This window comes from Lepidochelys kempii, chromosome 1 (genome assembly GCF_965140285.1).
Source record: "Lepidochelys kempii isolate rLepKem1 chromosome 1, rLepKem1.hap1, whole genome shotgun sequence".
NCBI classification, from domain to species: Eukaryota; Metazoa; Chordata; order Testudines; family Cheloniidae; genus Lepidochelys; species Lepidochelys kempii.
The window spans coordinates 209442440-209465428 of NC_136380.1; the positions used below are offsets into that span (position 1 = coordinate 209442440).

Sequence of the window (22989 nt, forward strand, 5' to 3'; positions counted from 1 at the left end):
GGGCGCTGTGGAGGTTGGGTGCTGTAGGGCTAGAGCAAATGGCTGTTGGGTGGATGGGCAGAGCTTTGCTCTGGGGGTGGGGTTGGATGCAGGGTGGTGGTATGCTGTGAGGGTGAGGGGGAGGAGGGAAGGAGGCTGGCGTGAAATGCCTGGAGCTTGGATATGTGGTGGTGAAGTTCTGCGGGTGTACAGTGCTATCAGTGTAGGGTGCTGGGGGGAGGTGGTGCTGGGTCCTAAGTGGGTTGGATTAACTAGGGGGTGCTGTGGGCATGGGGTCAAATGCCATGTGGTTGTGATGCGCATAGGTGGGGGTGCTTTAGAGTTGGGATGCAGACAGATGGGTCCATGTGGATAAGGTATCTTGAGGCATGGGGGGGGTACTGAGTTGGGTGTTGGGGTGTGTGTGTGTGTGCCACGAGCTTGAGGCTCAGCAGGGTGAGGTGCTGTAGGAATGTGGTGTGGGGATGGAGTGTTGCTGGAGTGGTGTGCATGGCAGTGTGGTGCAGAGCGGTGGGTTGCTGTCCATGTGGGGTAGTATGGGGGAGGGATGCCAGGGGGTTAAGGTGGAGCGTGATGAGGTATGGGATGCTAGGTTACATTGTTTAATGCTTAAAAATCACCATTTTAAGTGCTAAATGTTACCTGCTTTTATTTTGAAGTGGAATGAAGTAGAATCCAAAATGTGTTCACTGTACTGCAGTGCACAGACTGTGGTTGTGGTTCAAGTGAAATTGTTCTGTATTTCTGCAGAGGGTGTATAGGGAAATTATTCCAATCTGTATCTGTTCCCCACATGCATAACATTTAAACAATAACTAAGAACTGACTTTTCTCCACATGGAGGACACATCATGGCCAGTTCATCTGCTGTTCCAGCACAGTGTCAGGTCCTAGATAATTTCTTTTCTTTTCAAACATAAACATCAAAATTTAAGACATAACTGTGTAAAATGACAAGCCCAGGCCGCTGTATGCTTGATTGCATCCTGTACAGACTCCAAACTTGGAAATCATTTGTTAACGGTAGCCAAGAGAGGTGGGAACCTTAGTTTTGAAATAGTGGACTTTGAAGAATGTTTAACGCTGGAGAGGAGGTGCCGGGCTACACTGGTTGAGTGGGATGCTACGGCGCCAGGAGGACTGCAAAATGAAAACCAGTCCACCGCTCAGTGCCTCGGCCTCCTGCTAGGAACGGAGGATAAGAACACAGCACATGTCTTTTTTCACTTCAAGACATTCTTTATTTGATATTTTTTATATACAATATTACTTTTCATCTGTAAAAAGTACATATGCAGGGCACCAGGTTGGAGGCTGCCAGAAGGTTCCCAGATCTGAAGGTTGTCTCTTGCCCCTCTGTTATTTCAGAGGAAAAATAATCTGTGAATTTTATGCAAAGTGAGTGCGGCAGAACAACAGTGCAACTTCCACCAAGAGTGTCAAGGATTGAAGACAACAGATACTGACTAAACGTGCAGTATTCCCTCTAGCTTGTAGTGGTTCCCAACCTTCTGGGCAACTGTAAAGCAGCTGTAGAAGTCAGTGCTTGTCCTCCCTTATAGAACGGTGCACTCATTAACCAGTAGTAGAGCTCAGGTTGCTCTCAGTATGACAGCCCAATCTGCATTTTGGGTCAGAGTACTGTTTCCCAAACCATGGCATGCGAAGGACTGGTGGAAGGTGGGAGTGCAGTCAGACCATTTGTCCTCCAGAGCATCCGTTTTCATTTCCTTAAAATAAGAAGTCAATCTCTAGGTGTTATGGCTGTGGCGAAAACCTTAGAAACATGGAGTAAGGCCTGGTCTACACTCGGAAATTAGGTCAGTATAACTACATTGCTCGGGTTGTGAAAAATCCACACCCCGAGCGATGCAGTTAATCTGACCTTATCCCTGATGTAGACAGGGCTAGGTTGACAGGAGAATACTGCCGTTGACGCAGCTATCGCCTCTTGGGAAGGTGGAGTAATTACGCTGATGGGAGATAGTGTCTTCACTGATGCGCCAGAGTGGTGCAGCTGTAGTGGCTTATATGTAGACATACCCTAAGTGTAAGTAATGCAGAGATGTCTGCCTGAGTTGGTAGAGAGCACAAAAGAATAGCTCTGAAGTGTGAACTGCCCCATGCATTTCAATGAATGCTAATTCAGATCCCAGTGATGATGCTTTAAATGTCCATATTGTTAACCATTTCACTGCTCACCACAATAGGTGGGGAAGGAGAGGAAATATCCTATGATGAAGCTCTACACCAGCATTTCCAAAAGAGACAAGGGGGAGAAGCATGAAGAACTAGGTAGGAGCCCAGATGGTGTATAAATTAAGATCTGTAGGCTTTAACAACACATGGTGGGGCTCCCGGAAGAGTGTGATTTGTTTCATTTTCCAGCATTCAAAAGTTTGGACAACACTGGTTCAGAGTGTGCATCAAGGAATGAGAAGTAACAGGGGCAGTGCATGGAGGCTTATCATCTTTTAAGGTTTGGAGCAGAGGAACCTAAACACCCTGAGCTGACTTGGGAACCACAGAACTCTCTCTGACTTTCCACTGACTTCAGGTTTGTTCTCTGGATCTCCAGAATAGCTACAATTGTATATACAAAAGTCTTCCGTGAGAGTTTTAAGGAGCATTTTGTTCAGTAAGTGAGCAGCTGGAATGTCCTTTTAGCTTTATTGAGTAAATGGAGCAAAGCCAAGAAGGGAACTGTCAGCTGTGCTGGGCACCCACCACTCCAGCTACGTCACTGGGAATTGCAGATGTTCAGCCCTTCTGAAAATCAGGCCCAAAATGTTAAAAATAATGCCTTTGCTCTTGGTGGATCCCGGTCTACAGAGGCCTGATTGGGATGTGGATTGCACATTCGTACCTTGAGTGCAGATAAATAGAAAACAGACAGTTTTGGGATCTCCAGGCTGTTTCGCAAAGCCAGTTTGCCACAAGTGTACACTTTGTTTTCCGCTCTTGTTTCTTCCTGTAAGAACACAGAGTGCTGTAGAAATTGCAAACCAAGACAGCAGCCACTTGAATGAAAGCCAGAACTATGTGTTTGTTCGGTTAGAAGATATAGCACAAGACTTGGAGTCAACTAACACTAAAATATCACTCTGTTAAAAAAATAAGTATCTATACCTTCAGAAAAGTCTGTAAAACAGCAGCAACAGAATGAAAGTGACAATGTCCTAGTATGCCACATGTACTCAAGAGAAAACAGAGCTTGAGCTCTTGGTTGCAGCTAACTCCATGCTACAGGTCAGTATCCCAGCTCTGAAAAGGGCTGAGAAAAAGCCTACCACCTGAAGTCAGGAAAACAAGATGGATGCTTGAGCATCCATGTCTGGCTATTACGGACATCCTGCTCAGAACTCACGACAGCCAAACTCATTCTGCTCTGGGGACAGCCCAGAATGCTGCAATGCACGAAGGGTACAGCAATTAGTTCACAAAATGTATTACTCTAGAAGGAGGCCGCACATTAAAAGGAGGCAGCACGCTGAGGGAGATGGGCGATTGCATTCTAAACTGGGATATGGTAGCAACCAGCAGACGCTGGGATAACTAGATGACAGGAAGCAAATATTCTTTATTTAGAACGTGTTGCATGTTTACACACAGGAGAAATGGCACTACTATACATCTGACTGGGATGTACCTCTTGCCATGAAGTGGCTCAGGACCTAAATTCAAATACTTCTTGTGGCAGTGAATTAACCCCAGTGAGACTTACACAGGCAATTAATTTGAGTGGTGGTTCTGTATTTCAAACCAGTGGGATGGGAAAAGAGTAAACATCAGTGAGATATTTGGTGTTTCTATTTTTGGGACTCTAGAATTCTGTCCTTGACCTTTCTCTGAAGAGACTGGCAGCCATTCCGTGCTTCTACTGGCCAGGAGAAGTATGGGTTGGCTGGGGTAGAGCCTGTTACTAAAGACTCCTGGTTTTTCCTCAGTCCCGCTTCGACACAGAGAGACTTATAAAACTAAGGCAATGAAGTGCAGGTTCAAACTGGAACTGGAAAAACGCAGTTTAAACCACAAAATATTAAAATGGAAAAGCATTAGCTCTTCAATTAGTCATTAATTTCTAATTAGAAAATTACATTTTGTGGCAGTAGTAAAAAGAATCAGTTTATTTTAATTTGAAGTAAACAATTACTTGAATCAGAATTATTTACTATATTCATTACTATGACTTTTTTCAGATTAATTTTTTTACTAGTGCTGCAAATTACAGTAATTGAGTAATTAGTACTAAGATAAAAACTCTTGGCAATTGAGTGTTTTTCAAACTCTCTCTCTTCCTCCTCTTAAACTGAAGTTGCAATCTGGCGACAATCATTTGGATAACATTTGTTACTAGAGTACACCATCAGAATTGCCGTGACAAGGGAATGATTTTTGAATCTTTAAATTAATATCAAAGAGGAGTAAAGGAAATTTAGGATTCTCATCCCGTGAGTCAGTGGTTCTACCATTTTCTCTCTCCATGCACGGTTCTTGGTCTGTGCAGTAAGGCCACAGGCTTATGTGCTTTGTTGAATTGGGGACTAAAAATGGAAAAACTAAACGCTACTTTAGATATACAAAATGGAGCAGATTGCAGCCAGGCCACTCAGGCCAAGATGGGACATTGCATACTGGGGGACACAGTGTTCTGCAGGACACTGATGTGCACCAAAGATGAAGGTGGCCGCTGAGTTCATTCTAGTGCACAGTAGGCTGCACTTTCCTGTCTCCATCCCATCCTGTAGTTCCTGTTCTGGCAATGTTCTCGTTATAGAAAGCTCATTTTCAGGGGCTTAAAACTCAGTTAAAGCATTTAAAAAAAATAAAAAAACCTACCCTAAGCCTCTCTTTAAGCTGACATGAGGGGAATGAAGTACTGAGAGCCCAGGCTCAAATAATTAAAAATGTCACAGAAATCAAAGACAAAGGTGTTTCGTGGCTGGCTGCCTGGTAATAATACTTCCCTCTGCAGTGAACTGACATAGTTACAACAGGACTACTGTAAAGGCAGCATGTTCATCCTGCTGGTGTGAAGAGGGCAGAAGCACCTCAAGATGATCTACATCCAGCCCTTTCTCAGCTCGAGGGACAGTCACCCTGGGAAAAGGATCTTGGGAGCTGTGAAGAAGAAGATTAAAAAAGGAGGTGAGCAGAATCCTTTTTAGCTCTCAAGGTGCTGGGGCAGGGGTGAGAGATGATTTGCTTTTGAAGATTGAGTTTCTTTAAATAAATATAGCCCACAATGGGGTACTTTGCCCTTTTGTTGTATTTTCAGAAAACAAAATGGAGACGCCTCCAGATTTCAAAGATGTTGGAAATTTGGCGCTGAGGTATGTGGAAATAAATGACTTACATGTAATACCCTGTTCTACCCACTGAGGCATGGTAGGCAGATCCAAAGGCCAATAGCATGAATCTTGTATATGCTTTTAATAGAATAAGCCATCTTCTATAAGGTTGTTTTATTGCCAGCTGACTGGAAAGGAAAGGCTTAAAATACGTAACCAACAATCTGATTGCAGCCTATGCATACAATATTGATTTAAGACACTTCTCTAGTAAGCTGTCAGCGAGAAAGGATGCATGGTACAGAGCTGCCCACTTAAGCAGAAAAATTGTAAGAAAGGAAATGTTTAGAAATTAAAGCAGCAAGTGAAACTCACTTTAAACAAACCCTACTGATGTTAACAGGAGTTATTTCTGAATGTACAGAATTCTAATCTACAGATGAGAAGAGAGTCTCAGTAATGGTAGACAAGAGTCAGGACACCTATGCTGTAAGTGAAGACTGAAGTGCACTACCCCCTTAACTCATGCTGTTGGGCCTAAACTCAGAATAGTGGGGTTGCTTCAGCCAGCAATGTCTAGAGGAAATCATAGAAGTGTAGCACTGGAAGGGACCTTGAGAGGTCATCTAGTCCAGTCCCCTGCACTCAGGGCAGGACTATGTAATAACTAGACCAAATGTATACAGGTAACACAGCCTTACTCACTAGAGCTTTGTGGTATATAAAATCTTGTATACACCAATGTCTCGTCTTCCATTGGTGTGTAATAGATTTTACCATGTTTCCAAAGAGAATCTCATGTTGGCTTTGCATTGGGGTAATTTATGGCCCAGATAAAACTTAATAAACCAAATCTGAGGCAGTTTTGGTCTCTTGCCATACACCTCAAAAAAACAAGGCAAGGCTTCAGATTTACAAAGCAGGATTTGTAAACATTGTCCAAATAATAAAAGTGAGAGTGAAAGAAAACCACTGGTTGCATGGACAAATGTAATGCAACGATACAAACTACTGTGTCTCACCTAAAGGGAACTGTGTCCCAGTGAATGTGATGCAGTCTGCCACATGAACCGGGATGGGCAATTTCTGCTGTTGTTATCTTTGTGGAAGTGGTAGAAAAGGCCTGATATAAGGGATTGTGGCCTTTCCATATGACAGGATTGGTGATCAAGGGAAACAGGACACTTAGCAGTGACTTCCGTGCTCTGTGTCCATATCTTGTGTGGGGAACTAACAGCACAGTGCTGCCAATACATTACAAAAACAAATGCTTGGTAACTGTTCTCTGGGTGTGATTGTGCTTCACAGGTCTTTGGACTTTGTTATGAAGGGGGTAAATGAACAGGAGGCAAAGGTCTGAGAGGCACTGGGAATGGCTGCCAGTCTCGGCAAACTGATGCAGATTAGAAAATTCAGACAGGTACAGAAAAAATTTCAAATCCTGGTGCTGCTGGTGCAGTTACGTTGCTTTTTTGTTGTTGCTTTGCTCATGCCATCATCAAAAAAGAAAGAAAGAAAAAAAATGTCTTAGTCTCTGGAATACACCCCATCTGAGTAGGAGACAAGTGTGCAATTTCTTGCAAAAGCCAGCAGCAGCAAACTCCAGCCCCTGGCAAGGAAGTCTATTGTTCCTTTGGCTGCTGGACTCTATATCTAATAACAGGCTCCACTCTGTTGTTTGGGTTCAAAGCACACAAGGTCTCTGCCCTGCAAATGCCCCAGTAGTGTGTTTTGGTCATGTATAAAAAGGAATTATTTCAGTGTTTACTTATCTACAGGTTGAAGAGCTTTGGGGGCAGAGGTTGTTTCTCATCCTGCGTCTTGACTCAGATTAACCAAATGTCTGTCTCCTCTCCAACCTAAAGTCTCAAGTGGTCCATGTAAACAAAACACAGCTGAGTGCAGTCTCTCCTCCTCTTCCTGGAGCTATTTTTATCGATAAGCAGGATTTCCTGAAAGTGTGGTGTTGGCTAAATGTAAAACAGGCAAGGGATGAGCTTCTGTATTAAAAACCCAGTTGTCTAAAGGCAGGAGGTCATCATTGGAGAAAAGCAGATACAAATACCTGGACATCAAAAGAGAAAAACAGGGGTTTAAGGATGGCAAAAGCACAAGGTGTGGAGCCTGATACTGGCCCAAGGCTGGCCTGCACCTGCACCCTCAACAGCCAGCTGCCCCAGACTCCTCCCCGCACCAGCTACTCAAACACCTACCTATCCCTCAGCACCCACCTGCCCCCAGAGCTCCATGTATCAGCAGCTCATGAATTCTATCCCCCTGGAGCCCCAGCAGCCCTCTATCCATCTACCCAGTTAAAGTCTTCCACCCAGCTATGTCCCCAGACATCCTTGAGCATCTACCCAGCCAGAGATAAAAATGTTTTGTGCATCTTCATGTCTTACTGTCATCAGTGCTCAGGGCAGGCTGTGGTCACTGTAAGCTTACATTTATCACTATATGCAAACTATATGCACATATGCAATATATGCCATTACAGAATTTGTATGAACTGTCACATGAAGTGGCACAAAACTTGGCAGCTATGAAAACTCATCACTGCCCAGTTTTTATATTCACAGACTAATTACAAACCGCAGCCATTGAGGAGACCCTATCACACTGTTTGGGAGTTTATGCCTCACCTTTAGGTACAGTAGAATGAAACAGAGCTCTCACAAGTTATACTTTCAGGTTTTAGCAGCAAGAGACATATCTGAGAAGTAACTAAAATTAATATTTAATATATTGAAAGCTGGAGCTATTGAGGGGAAAATCTGCATACCCTACCAGAGATCACTTAGGAGCTGGTGAGGCAAGGTGCTCAGCCCAGGAGGATGTGCATATTTCTTTGAGGAGGATAGATCTACGGGTGCCACACAGCAAGGAAAGATTCCGACCATTCTCTCCTTTTGCTAACTCGGTTTTGCTGCCCCTCTCTCTAAATTGCCATATTGTCCCGTTTCCCCAGATCATCTCCAGAGCAGAGAGAGAGAATCAGCCTGTTGTGTGTGTTTTCTTCCTCATCGTTAATTTTATTTTACTGATTCATATACACTCATTTTCTTGATTCTAAGGGCATTTCTATACAGCAAATGAAGGTGTCATTTAACATAGGTAGGCATATCTGCACTACCTTTAATCTAGCTAACAAGGGTAACAATAGCAGTAAAGATATAGCTGCACAGGCTCTGAATGGGCTAGCCTCCCCAACACAAGCCTACAGGGGACCTCCGTACGTCCTCGGCTTGCCTACCTGCACTGCAAATCACACCTTCATTTGCTGTACACACATACCCTAAGAGCGCAAGTCCCCTGAGGAGAGGCAGCAGCTTCAATTAGATCCAACTGGAGGAGTAGTGGCTCCTAGGAAACTGATTTCATGTGACCCATTTTCCTATGAAGCCAGAGCAGAGGACTAGAGCTGAGCCTTTGGGAGCTGTGTAGAGACAGGTCTGGGCAGAGTGTGGTACAACCTCTGAGGTCAGCTCCAAATGGAAACATCCTCCAGTCTCTGGGGAACTAGAAATACTTTGAGGCAGTAACATTCTCTTTTTCTTTATTAATAAACGGTTAGTCATTTTAGCTTATTCACTTCCCAAAAAAGTTTGCTAAATGTGGAGTTATTATTTAACATTTATATTGTAGTAGCAACCAGGTGAGCCCCCCATTTTTCTAGCAGCTGTACAAACATATAGAAAACTACAGTGTCCCACCCCTAAGAGTTTACAGCCCAACAGACAACACACAACAGTGTATGAGACAAGTAGGTCAGGGTGAGATGGGGGAGATAGGATAACACAAATAACAAAATGTGTGGAATTCTTAGGCAATCAGGAGCAGCAATCATAATGCCACCTGCCCATTACCATGGGGGAACTTTATCCAGGGAAGCAGTGACTCTGAAAAAGACCTGGGGGGTCATGGTAGATAATCTGTTGAAAATGAGCTCCCAGTGAGATGCTGTGGCCAAAAGAGAAAGTTAAGGGGGTGACGTGTACCTACATGGTGATCAGAAATTTGACAATAGATGACTTTTCAATCTAGCTGACAAAGATATAACAAGATCCAATGGCTGGAAGTTGAAGCTAGACAAACTTAGGCTAGAAATAAGAAGCACATTTTTACCAATGAGGGTAATTAACCACTGGAACAACTTACTAAGAATTCGCCATCGGAAATCTTTAAATCAAGACCGGATGTTTTTCTAACAGCTCTGCTCTAGTTCAATCTGGAATTAATTAAGGGAAGTTCTATGGCCTGTGTTATACAGGAGGTCAAACCAGATGATCACAATGGTTCCTTCTGGCCTTGGAATCTATTAATCAGATTGTATTTTACTGTGTCCATTATGGAAGAGATGATTTCTGAGGAGGGACTTGGAGGAGGGTCAGATGGCAGCTTCATGGATTTTGACTGGGAACTTTTCCACATGTTAGGTGTAACATGGGAGAAAACACGGAATTGTTTGTCTGAGATATGGGGAACTGGGCTATCAAGGGTAGCATCAATGCTAAAGGCAAGAGTCAACCTTACTGTAAGATAAAAGGTTGGCTAGGCAGGGCAGACCTAGGTTGAGAAGGGCTTTGTTAGAATGCAACAAGAAGTTTGGAGTCTGATTGTAGTGGAAGAGGGTCAGCCAGAGGAAGGGGTGACAATCAGAGTGATGAGCCAGAAAGATTATTTTAGCAACAGCATTTGAGGGGATTTGAGGGGAGTGAAGCTACAGACATTAAGGGTAAGGGAGGAGGAGATTGCAGTAGTTGAGATGTGAGATGATCTGACCTTGGACAAGAGTTTGGGCAGCATGGACACAGAAGAGAGGTTGGCTTTTAAAGATGTTGTGCAGGAGGAAGTGGCTAGATTTAGACATAGTTTGGGCATATGGACCAAAGGAAAGGGTTGAGTTAAAAGGTGATACCAAGGCTGAATGACAGGGAGAATGGCGGTACTGTCCAATTCACAGAGAAAGGTTGGGGAGAGCTGTGGAGTGAGGAGAAGAGCAAGGGGAGGAGATGGAAAGAAGAGGGCACAAAAGGAAAAAGAAAATGTATAGAAGAGGGTAGGCTGGAGCCATAGGAGAGAAGTGAGTGGTCATGATAAGTAATCAGTTACGTACAACAAGCAGTTACATTGTGAGTAAACGAAACAAGAAATGAGACCGATGATGATTCAGTTCTGGAATCCAGAATCTGGATAAATCCAGCAGAGAAAAGCAATGGAGGAAGGATTCAATATGTAATTAATCAGTCAGTGACATGGACAGTCAAATAGGGAGCAGTCAGTAGAACCCAGCATAGAGAGTGCTTGAGCCGCCCAGTGAGTACCGCTGAGGGAAAATGTTTCTGACAGCCATGCGCTGGGCGCACAGACTTCAAGAGTGGAATGGACATGTGAAATCACTCGAAGAACAATTAGTTTTTAAAACCAAATATTTAGGATTAATAGTCATTTTGCCATTATTTTTCATAACAGAAAGTTTGTGATTTTTTTCTTCAGCCTTTCCTGACAAAGAAGATGTCTCCATCTCCCATTTTTCTTGACACGAATGGTTGAAAAAGCACTAATAAATTTTTCAGGACATTTTCAAGATTTTTTAAACCTCAAAGGTTTAAAAAATGTCAACATTTCATTAAAATGTTTTGGTAATCAAAAAATTCCAACCAGCTCTAAAGCTGTTTGAAAACCCAAAATGTTTTACCAAACATTTTGTGTTAATTTTTCATTGAAAATTGAAGTTGACAAAAACTTTTGACAAAAATTCAATATTTAGGAAAATTCTACCAGCTCTAGTTCTTAATAAAAGTGAGACCAAAGGGCTGCACACACTTAAGGTGTCCTTTTCCAAAATGCCTACTGCCTCCAATTGTTACCAACAGGCGTGAAGCCAACCTGTCTGGACGGAAGATTATGGTCCCTTATTGGGAGGTTGAGAGGAGCACTGTGAGGAGCAGATACACTGAGAAAGTGGACATTCTTTTTAAGGGCAGTGTGTGGCCTCGATCTCACTGAGAACAACAGGTGTGGCAGCCATTTTTAGAGCTCTCTGTGGAATTCTATGGAGTAGAACATTATTCTTCAACCTCTGCTGAAGGAGAAATTTCAGTCATGAAGAATAATGGCAAATAATGTCCATTAATCCTAAACATTTTTCAGTGGAGCCTATGCACAAGATTTCAGTGAGTTTTAACGACATAGGAAGTTTGAAGACTCTATACTGTTCGTTTAAGACCAAACCAATTAATAGATTTAATTTTAAATTCTCTGAATATTCATTCTGTACTTAACAAGATGACACTGTATTTTTCATATATATATATATAAAAGATGCTTTAAGTGCAAAACTCAGCTCAGTCTTAACTATGGAGTGTTAGCAAAGCCTCCATAATACGTTGTTATCTCTATATAGATTCCTATCATGGCATCCATCATGGCAGTATCTCAGTACCATTGGTGTGTTCTAGTACAGTAGTTGCTAGGTTCTTACTTGGGGAAAAAAGGTGGAAGAAGATCCATTACTTGGGACACTTAAAACCAGACTGGATGAAATACTGGAGAACAGACTGCATTACCCTCTGGAAGATGGACTAGATGTGCCCTAGTAGAACCACTTCTAGTTAACAAATTTGACTAAACAAAAATATTTAAAGATCTCTAAAATTTGAAAACATGCTGAGTCTGGCTTCCAATTAAAAGTCATCCCCACTAAACAAACATTCTGCAGACAAAATACAGAAAAAATACCCAATAAATTTGTGGTGGATTTTTCTACCATGCCATATTTTCCCATTCACAGTCCCCCCAGCTTGGGCATTGCAACATGTAGGCAGAGTAGATTCTGCAAGATCAGTGCCTTGGGACTTGGTCATGTAAAACATATTGATTCACTGCAGCTAAAATTAAATGATCGCCCAATGAATGGAATTTATTTAGAGGTGATAACCTCTCCTTTTCCCTGGCAGTTTGTGTTCTGACTAGAGATACAAGAAATCAAACTGAGGTCTTAAGAATAATAAGGTCACACTTCTGTTATTGGGGGATTTTTGCTATGGTTTCTCTGGACTGGAATGGGGAAACCAGGGGACTCCAAAATAAAAACAAAAAGGAGGAAAACACCCTGTGACAATCTGGAAATTGAAGTGTTAATACAATCTATTCTTTTAGGCACTGGGTAATCATATAGTACCTGGCAGTGCCCCAGGCTATTTTATGGGAATATGCATAAAGAGAAATGTGCTTACTTCAGAGTTTCAGCAAGGAAAAAGCTCTGTTGTACATCGTCATATGCAGGAGATGAGGAATAGACATCCTTGACCCCCGAAAATCCACCACTGACTCGGCAGTACTTGTCAATAGCCTGTAGAGAGGAAGTAAGAACAGAAGAGGCATACTTTACTTGCACTTTAATATTTGAAAAGATACAACAAAGCAAGGATTGACCAATACTGACCAGAGAATACAGTAACATACTCTGCTAATGGTATTGAGAATTACAGCTGAAATAATGGGGGAAGGACAGTCATATCACTGGACTTTGTAGATAGGAGAGCTGGAAGAGTTTTAGAAACTTTGAGGTAGTTTGTCATGGGCTCCTGCAGCAGGTTATTAAGAGGGGGCAGAAGGGATTGTACGTATCACTGGGGGCTGTCTGCTGACCCATACAGCCTCCTCCATCTCTCTTTGGACTCCCGTATGAGCTCTTCCTTTTCTACTTAAACTGAATTTTGAACTCAGCTGCACTGATCTCAGCTGTCCCAGCAGGGCTCCTGGCCTTTGAAATGGTGCAATCCAAGACCCTGAGCACACAAATACAAAGAGGAATCATAGAATCACAGAAAATTAGGGTTGGAAGAGACCTCAGGAGGTCATCTAGTCCAACCCCCTTCTCAAAGCAGGAGCAACCCCAACTAAATCATCCCAGCCAGGATTTTGTGGGAGTGGGGTTGGTGGATCCCAAGTCCTCAAACCCTTGCATGTCATCCAAACTTGTCCACAGGTCAGCACCTAGCTCTCTCTACTTACTGCTGCAAAAAGCACAAAGGAAGAAAGGAGCGAAAAGAACACATTAGCTGTTCAAAGCACCCCTTGTATGAGCCTTGTTATTCTACTCACATCCTCATACTTCCGGCACATGAGAATGTCAGCCATTAAAATCAGCCCCACAGAAATTACTCTGCAATGATTCACAGATTAGTTGAGCTTCCCTGCTGACTTGGTGGTGCCTCCCAGCAGACATGAGCTCTTTGAATAGGCTCACGCAGGGAAGGAGATGGCACAAAGATCAGAGAAAGTGTTTGGCTTCAGTTGCCTGTCATTATCAAACTACAGAACACAGCTACCTGGAGTTCAGTTATCTGAGATTTGGCCGATTAATCTGTATGAGTCTTTTCTCTACAGGTGATTGTAGGCCCGGTTTTCTGCTAATTCTAATTTCTGTTTGTTGTGCTCAACAGAAGCTGAGAGGAGTCGAAGCAGGGGAACAAATGCAGTGTAGAAACAGATGTCTCTATACACAAAGAAAATGAATTCAGACTAAATGAGCTACTCACAATCTATGCCTGAACCTTGGAGGGCTGGAAACAAAAGAGATTCTCCACTGGAAATGTGTGTTTGTGACTATCTGCAGATGCAATCAGGAAAACTAGAAGGGGAAGTTATATGGTTTCCCCTAAAACTGTAGGACTGTAGGTTAAAATTGTCCATATCTATGACTACAAAATCCAGCAGTATCAGTCAAATAGAGGAATAAGTGTCATATAAAAGACTAGGACTATTATAAAGAAACTTTAATTCATTCTGACTCTTAAAAATGAGGGTAGATGAGAGGGTGAGGAAGGGGAACACCAGGTCTCAGCATCACTGGCCTGTCTTTAAAATAGTCGCCTGGCCACAAAGCATGCTAGTGTCTGTACGTTCTTCAGGAAGCAGCTCTATTCAAGATGACAGCAGCCACTGAAGACTTTTGGAGGCTGGACTGGGTCATGCTGGCTCTTTCTGACAGATTTTAATTTCCAACAATTATTAAAAATGCTGATAGCAACATAAATACTACAGGTTAAAAACAATACTTCGCTTTTACGAAGTATGTTACAAACATTAGCTACTTAATTCACACAGGACCACGATGAGCTGGCATTAAATGGCAAAAAAAATCATTATTGCAGAGATAAGGTTGCCCCGTGATAGTTTGTGACTTTCCAGACAGTCAAGTTCAGCAAAATTCAGACTTCTGAAAATGAGGTAATACATAGTTAAGGTAAATGCCTACACAAACTTAACTCTGCCTCCTGCAAGTGGACAATAGCCACTGAGAATTATCTGCATGCACTCAGCTGCATTCCTTGTTAGGTGTAGCTGTACTGAATGGCTGGGGCAACTTGAAAGAGCAGTTATTGTGATATGAGATCTGGGAATTAATTAGAGGAGCATTACAGAGCTGTGACGGTGATAGAAAGAGATCTGGGCCTGAGTCTCCTCATGTGTTATTAAAGGAAGGATGTACATGTGTACCTTGAGGTTCCAGTCGGCATCACTTCAATACAGAATTGTGTAGGTTGTATCAGACTGTGCAACAAAATGGCAGATGAAATTCAGTGTTGATAAATGCAAAGTAATGCACATTGGGAAACAATCCCAATTATACATACAAAATGAGGGGGTATAAATTAGTTGTTAACACTCAAGAAAGAGATCTTGGAGTTACTGTGGATAGTTTCCCTGAAAACATCTGCTCAGTGTGCAGCGAAAGTCAAAAAAGCAAACAGAATGTTAGGAACCATTAGGAAAGGGATAGATAATAAGACAGAAAATATCATGTTGCCTCTATATAAATCAATGGTACGTTCACATCTTGAATACTGCGTGTGCAGTTCTGGTTATCCCATCTCAAAAAAATACACTAGAATTGGAAAAAGTAGAGAAAAGGGCAACAAAAATGATGAGGGGTATGTAACAGCTTCGGTATGAGGAGAGATTAATAAAACTGGGACTTTTCAGCTTGGAAAAGAGGTGACTAAGGGGGGGATATGATAGAGGTCTACAAAATCATGAATCATGGGGAGAATGTGAATAGGGAAGTGTTATTTACCCCTTTACATAACACACGAACCAGAGGTGACCCAATAAAATTAATAGGCAGCAGGTTTAAAACTAAGACAAGGAAGTACTGCTTCACACAACACACAGTTAACCCCATGGTACTTATTGCCAGAGGATGTTGTGAAGGTCAAAAGTAGAACCAGGTTAAAAAAAGAATGAGGTAAGTTCCTGGGTGCCCCTAAACCTCTAAATGTTAGAAGCTGGGCCTGGACGACAGGGGATGGATCACCTGATGATTGCCCTGTGCTGTTTACTACCTCTGAAGCATCTGGCACCAGCCACTGTCAGAAGACAGGATTCGGGGCTAGATAAACCATTGGTCTGTCCTACTATGGCCGGACTTATGTTCAGTAGCAGGGCACTGTAGTGGTCTTGTCATGGGTACTGTAAGCAGTGAGGTGAGATGTAAAAGGATATGATGACATTAAATTTTAAAAAGTGAGGTATTCTGTTGGGGGAGTAGGCTCAGTGTTTGAACGCAGGGCAAATGCAGGCAGTGCCTGTCCATTACAGTGAAAAGGCAGAGCGTGAGTGTTATGGCGGTTGCTCAAAAAGGGCAGTTTTAAGGTTGTGTGGGTATTTAACTTAACTTTAACTTAACTCGTTTCCTGTTTTTCAGAAGTTTGACCTTTGCTGAACTCACCATTCTGCAAGGGCACAAGCTATCACCAGGCAACCTTAACTCTGCATTAACAAAGATTACCATTTAATTTCTTAGGTTTTTTAAAATTGAAAAAGAAATGTTAGTTGGTAGGAGTTAGTGGTCATTTAGACAGGTGTAGTTCTCACCTAGGTTTGCAGTTGATCTGCTACTGCAGCTAGGTACTAATCAAAAGACCTCGTTTTTATATAGTGCTTTTCATCAGTAGATCTCAAAGAACTTCACAACATTATCCCCACTTTTCATATGGGAAGCCGAGGCACAGAGCGATGAAGTGACCTGCCAAGGTCACCCAGCAGGCCAATGGCAGAGCTAGGAATAATCTCAGTTCACTAGTCTTTCCATTAGGCCACACAGTTACTACGTGATTCCATTTTGCTATAGTGTAATACGGATAATGGCCATACTTTGAAATGTTTGCAATGTGTAGTTGCTAAAAGGACCAATGAGAGAAATCTCGATGGTCTGTGTTCTAAAACCTTGACAATTTTATTATATAGAAAAAGTGGGGGAGGTAATATCTTTTATGGGACCAACTTCTGTTGGTGAGAGAGACAAGACTTTGAGTTTACAGGTTTGGTTGGTATGCGGGTTTTTGAACCCAGATTTTCTGGGTCCAATGCCGTTCTCACAGATTGTTCTAAGAGGTGGAGCTTGAGCTTCACATCCCACAATTTTCTGGTTTTAGTGGGGAAGAAAAGCACCTGCTTGGAAAGTGTGGTTCATCCAGGCAGAAAAGGCAGCTGCTGTGCCCATCTTTAAGCAGGATTAGTTTGCATGATGGGTAGGGATTGAAGCCCACTGATTTTGAGTCTGCCATCTTATGATCCTGTATGTGGGGGGTGGGGTCTGTTTAGAGGGTGGAAATTGTTCAGGGAGGTCTGACTGAAGGATTTCAATATGGACAAAGATTATTGAGTCCAAAAGGTTGAAGGTAAAGGGATGAAGATTGGTCTGAAGAATTTCAGAAGTTTAGATTAAGATAGACCATGATAGAGTTGCTAGGACACTGCTAGGTTCCATCTCACTGCCATGGGTGGTAAAAGGGAACTGAGGGAGAGTTGTGGCCGCCCACCCTTTATGCTCTTTTATGGGAGCCAGTGCAGCCCCAAAGGACAGTGCTAGCAAAAATAATCCAGTCACATGCATAAAATGCATGTGCACCAACAGTGGGATCCACACTGACATATTTGAAGAGCATGTGAAGAAGCTGCCCTGAAAACTGGGGGAAGAGCTCAAGGAAGAGCTTGGTATCCTCTCACACAGAGAGGCACAGGAAAACACTGTGGGCTAAAACCTCCAAAGCTTGTCTCAGAGAAACCCTTACTGGGCCTGGGATTCTACTGATTAGAATAGGGCCTGGGTGTCATGGCTACTGGGCTCTACTGCCAACTCTGCCTCTCACTTGTTGTGTAACCTTGAGCAGATCACCTATCTATGCATCCATTTCTCCATTTGTTATACAGGAAAAATAATAGTAATCGCCACCACCAACACCACCAATCTATTTTACAGGGGCTGGTGATGACTAATAAATTATTGTTTGGAAATTGTTTGGGGTGAAAAGAGCTACAGAAGAACAAAGCAGAATAATTATATTGACTGAGCCAATCAGCAATTACCTGTGCTGCTTCCCAGCCCCACTGCCTGTACTTGGGATCATGTGTAAATCTCCACATATACCAATAGGTCTCGATCACCTCTGGTCTTAGAATGTAATATTTTTCATTCTGCCGCACTGCCACTGCCTCTAGGCCACCATCAAATTTGAACGCTTCAGGACCCAGCTTTAATGCTGCAGAGAGAAAAGAGAACAGGAATACTTTATTCCTTTCCAGTCTTTGGGGGAGGGAGTTATACAAAGCAAGCAAATAAATCAGAAACAAAATCTAGCTTTTCTTTGAACAGTCTCATAAATATTTCCTATTGTCAAGGCTTCTGATATTTTTAATGAATAATGTGTTCAATCCCTGTGTTAAATCTACCTATCTTGACAGGAGAATAGTAGTCCCCTTAGAAACTAATAAAACACTAAGAATATAAGCATTTTAACACATTCAGTTATAAGGTAAAATTAAAGTGAGACAGATTGGTTCTTGCTATACATGAGAAAAATGGTCAGGAACATTTTTAACATTCTATTGATTTAATATGGCAGGATGAGAAAAGGGCCGTAGAAGGTAAATTAGGAATCATCATCGCAGATAGTCTGTATTTACATCTAGGCCAGTGGTGGGCAACCTGCAGCCCATGGGTCGCACGCAGCCCAGCAGGGTAAGCTGATTGCGGGCCATGAGACATTTTGCTGACATTGACCGTCCATAGGCACAGCCCTCCACAACTCCCAGTGGCCATGGTTCGCCGTCAGACCATCCCTAGACCATCATTCTCCACCACTGATCTAGGATCTCTGGCAGTGCATTTAGGCCATTGAAGCTGAGGTGCTTTACAGATCAACTTATTTCCAAGGGTTTATAACAAGGCAGTAAATATTCTGTTATATTTCAAAATCTGTGAACCTCAGGGGTGCACAATCTTTGCCATAAAGGAGGCCATAATGGCATCTTGCCAGGATTTGGAGGGCTGTGTTTCTTCAAAATAGAGTTGCCTGCTGAAGTGCTACCTTTCACACCAAGATGCAGCTACTGGAGACAACAGACCTCAGGATGCCACACTGCACCTTGATCCAAATGGCAGAGCAGCAGGCTACATGACAGAATGCCCTGCTGTGCATGTGACCTGTGGGCTACACTCTGTCTGCATCTGATGTGTAGGTAGGTTTTGCCAGAAAAGAATACAATATTTTTACATGTGCAGCAGACAAAATACAACTCAAACTTACTTCTTCCCCTATGCATAAGCATTATCATACATACAGTTTTAAATGACATGCCTACATAGTATTCATAGTATGATGTTCATTAAATCCTAAAGTACCCCAGTCATGTCATCCTCTTTTATTGGACACCCCAAGAATTTTCACCACAACTCTGACTATTCTGTTGGCAGCTGGTTGCCCAATGGGGGAAGGGTACAACAACACAAAGAGGTAATGCTTCTACAGAAAGGCTACCCCTTGATGTTCTGCTGCTGCAGAAGAAACACCATCTCATCTGCTCTATTCTCTGCTTCTGAGAGGACTCTTGCAAGATGAGACTTTTGCTGAATGGAGCAGGTTGGCCCCTGTCTCGGATCAAGGGCACAGTGTCTGCAAATAGCTACTTCCATAACTTCTTTCTCTAGGCATCACAGGAGGAGAGGACATGTCTCCAAGGAACTGTTTCCTCTTATGGATCTAGATGTATAATACCTGCTCCGTCTATGACTCACGTATAGAAACCGAATTACCTGAGCAGGAAGGATATGGAGCGTGGTGCTGCAGTGGCCACTGAAGCTGAGACCAGGGATCTGAAGGGAGTGCTTTCACTTTCCGGAAGAAGAATAGAGCAGGGAGTGCTTCTCCCGGCACTTGTATCTGGAATCAAGGCAACACATGGAATGCAGCACACTCTTATAATAAATGAGATGGTCTCAGTGTCAATCTGGCTGGACTTTTAATGCCTCTTTCATGAACTCTTCCAGGAGTTTGAACCACTGCTTCTACTCAAGGCACGGCAGAGGAGGAAAGACAATTTAAACTGAGTATCCTGTTGGACAGCATCCTTCTTCCATGCAAAGAAACATCTGGTATTGGGGTCCATCATCGATATTTTACTAGTCTAACACACTGTTCAAATCCAGATGTTTTATCTAGGTGTCCAGGAGATTGAGGGGCCTCAATCTAGGCAGTGGGGGCAAACAGAGAATGATTTTGGAAACACACAAGAGTGTAGAATTAAAGTATAACAGGACTGGCTCCTAAACAGACTTTAGCCAAGTGAAGGTGATTTCCATGGGAGCTGTGGGTGTTCAACACTGTTAAAATTAGGGCACTTATTCATGTGCTTAAGTATGGATTTAGGAACCTAACTCTTGAGACTTTAGTCCTAATTTTGCCTAGAAACTAACTATCTAGTGAAAAGGAAAGAAAGAGTCGGAAAACCAAATGTTTTCTTGTCGTCAATGTTGCTTTCTGACCTATAATATAAAAACTGAGGAAGAGACCCTCAGTAGTTTGTAGCTGCAGAACCAGTCCATCAGTATATAGTGTCATTTTACATTTCCTAGGAGAACAACTATCACATCTGTCCCACATTTCCTTTGTCTGTTTATCTGATTATAGCCAGTCTTGGAACAGGGCCAGTACCTGCTCTTACTTTGGCCCTACCTTGTCTGAAGTCATATTCATGAATCAATTACTTATGCAGTTTGTGTTATTGGGAATGGCAGGATTTACCACTATGGATAAAACCAATTAATCCAGTATCCAAGTCACTGACAGTTACCATAATCAGAATCTTCGGAGGAAGATGCAAGAAACATCCTCATGGACAACTGTAGAATAAACAGCCCACAGACAGTTTCTAAACTCTGTCAGTTAATGGCTGGGGTATGTTCTTAAGTATAAATGTCTATGTCCTTTATTAAATAAAACCCCTATATAACACAAACCTGGGTGTTCTCAGTATCCATATGTGTCTACCCGTTTTTGGAATCTTGCTAAACTCTTAATTTCTATAGTATCCTTGAGACAGTGCTTTCTGCCGGTTGATTTATCAGGTTTCAGTTTGTTGCCTTTCCAATTTCATTGACTGTCCTCTTGTGTTATTTGAATAGATAAAAAGGAGTGGTCAAAATACCCTCTCTTCACAATACCGTTCTTTTTTTATATACCTCTATCATGTCCCTTATTAGTCTCACTATACTAAATAGAACAATATTATGCCCCAAGTCACACTGGCGTAAATCTGGAGTAACTTCACTAAAGTCAACTGAGTTACTTTGGATTAACAGTAGTGTAACAATAGAGCTTGGCCTCCAAAGTTTTCACTCATCACATAGAAACTTCTCCAGGCCCCATATCGTTTTTGTTGGTCGAATCGATTGCCTTTATTTACTTATATCTTTGATGAGATGGAGTGACAGGAAATGAACACAGTATTGCAGATGATGGTGTCCTGTGATTTATATGATGACATTATTATAGGGGAAGTTGGTAGTGACCCATCCACCCTTTTACAATTCCTAACACTTTCTATTATAAAGGATTCTTGCCATAATTTCTTTGAGGAAATTCTCATCCCTCCATTGTTTGTAACAGCCTTTGATATTTGGCAGGGAAATGTTCTCAGGATACAGAAAGAAAATTTCTTATGAAAATTCCATTCAACTTTTGCTGAGAAATGTCAAAAGAATACAATGTGATTTCTCTTCTCTCAAATGCATTCCTCAAAGCAGTCGCAGCTGCCCTGAGAATACCTGGAAGCTGCCAGTGCAGCTGTAGCACGGGTGTGATGAAGAACAGAGTTGGGCTGGGCTCCCCTGCCCCAGACCCAGCACATGGCCTTAATATGCCCCCTCTGAGAGTACTTCATAGTGCAAGAGCTCCCCCAACTCCCACGGTGGGAGAGAGCTAGAGATAAGGGCTGGGCCAGGCCAGGCGCTCTCGCACTGACCGCAGCACCTGGACCTAGAGGTTCATTCCCCACTCTGGGATAACAGCCTCCTCCTGCCGTCAGCTAACTCAAATGGTAACAGTTTGTGCTGCAATCCAGAAGACTCAGGATTGAAACCCTAATACTTATTGGGGAGATTGTTACCTTGCACATAGGAGAATTTATTTTAACCTTTTTCCTTTAAAACACCCAGGAAATTAAATAAAAAAAATGTTAAATGAACATTATTTAGGTTGCCATGTCAAGCACTTGAAAGTTAGGAAATGCTAAATTTATGGTTGCTCAAAGAACTTTGTTCTACCCCCTTTTGCCCATGCATTATGATACAGTATATAAATACGTAATCACAAGCTATTTTTTCCATAGGATGGATCATTCAGTTCACAGGATGGATGGATGAGGTGCACAAGCAACCATAAATCTGGCATTTCACAAGTTCTGAGTACTTGAATTTAAAAAAGAAATATTCTTTTACTATAGCTTTTTTTATGTAATAGTTTTAAAAATATTATCTATCCCCTTTCTTATATAGCCTGACATTTTATTTGCTTTTTAACTGCTGCTGCACATTGAGCAGATTCATTGAGTTGTCCAGGTCTTTCTGTCTTGAGTTGCTACTCTTAATTTAGAACCCACTAAGGTCAATGAGTATTTGTAATTACTTCTTCCAGCATGCATTACTTGCATTTGTCAGCAGTGAATTTCATCTGCCACTATGTTGCCTATTCCCACTGCAGTTTCTCACAATCTTTTCTAGCCTTAACAATCTTGAATTATTTTGTATCACCTATAAATTTGGCACCCATTATACATCCTTTTTCCAAGGGAGTTTAAATATATTAAACAATGCTAAAATCCTGATCCCTGGGGTCAGCATCCACTTTTGCCATGATGAAAATTTGACCATCTATCTGTATTCTTTGTTTTCTGTCTCTTAGCTAGTTTCTAATCCATGACAATAATTTAAGTAGTCATGTGGAGAGATACAGCTTTCTCAATAGCTCATTTGTGAGGAACTTTGAGAAAGGCTTTTTGAAAGTCCATTTCTCCTTTATTCACAATTTTACTGACACACTCAAAGAGCTCAATGATAAGAGAAGCATAACTTTCTTTTACAGAAGCTGTTTTGGTTTGTCTGTGTCTTATCAAGGAGACCTAGGTATTTTCGGTCTGCCCAGTGGTCGCTTGTGGTCTCTGGGGATCCAGTCACTGATGCGGGTTATCCACCTATTGTCTTGCTTGTGGACTACATGATACGCCCATTTTTGCTTTGTGTCATATATTACCTGCACTACATCGGTCACCTCTGTACGCCTTCTGATCTCCTCATTCAGCATATGATCATGGAGCGATGTCTTACACATTCGCTTTTCCATTGCTCTCTGGG

General features: G+C 42.2%; 1 protein-coding gene across 1 annotated transcript in view; it reads right to left on the minus strand.

Annotated features, from left to right (window-relative positions):
• Window positions 1-1229: 1229 nt before the first annotated feature.
• MAN1A2 (mannosidase alpha class 1A member 2) overlaps window positions 1230-22989 on the minus strand; it is a 303669-nt gene continuing 281909 nt past the window's right edge. Inside the window, exons 11-13 of the mRNA XM_073310578.2 lie at window positions 17670-17842; window positions 12530-12645; window positions 1230-7356 (exon numbers count right to left, since the gene is read on the minus strand). Coding sequence (XP_073166679.1) covers window positions 7224-7356; window positions 12530-12645; window positions 17670-17842 — 422 coding nt within the window. The 3' untranslated portion in view covers window positions 1230-7223. The remainder of the gene's footprint in view (window positions 7357-12529; window positions 12646-17669; window positions 17843-22989) is intronic.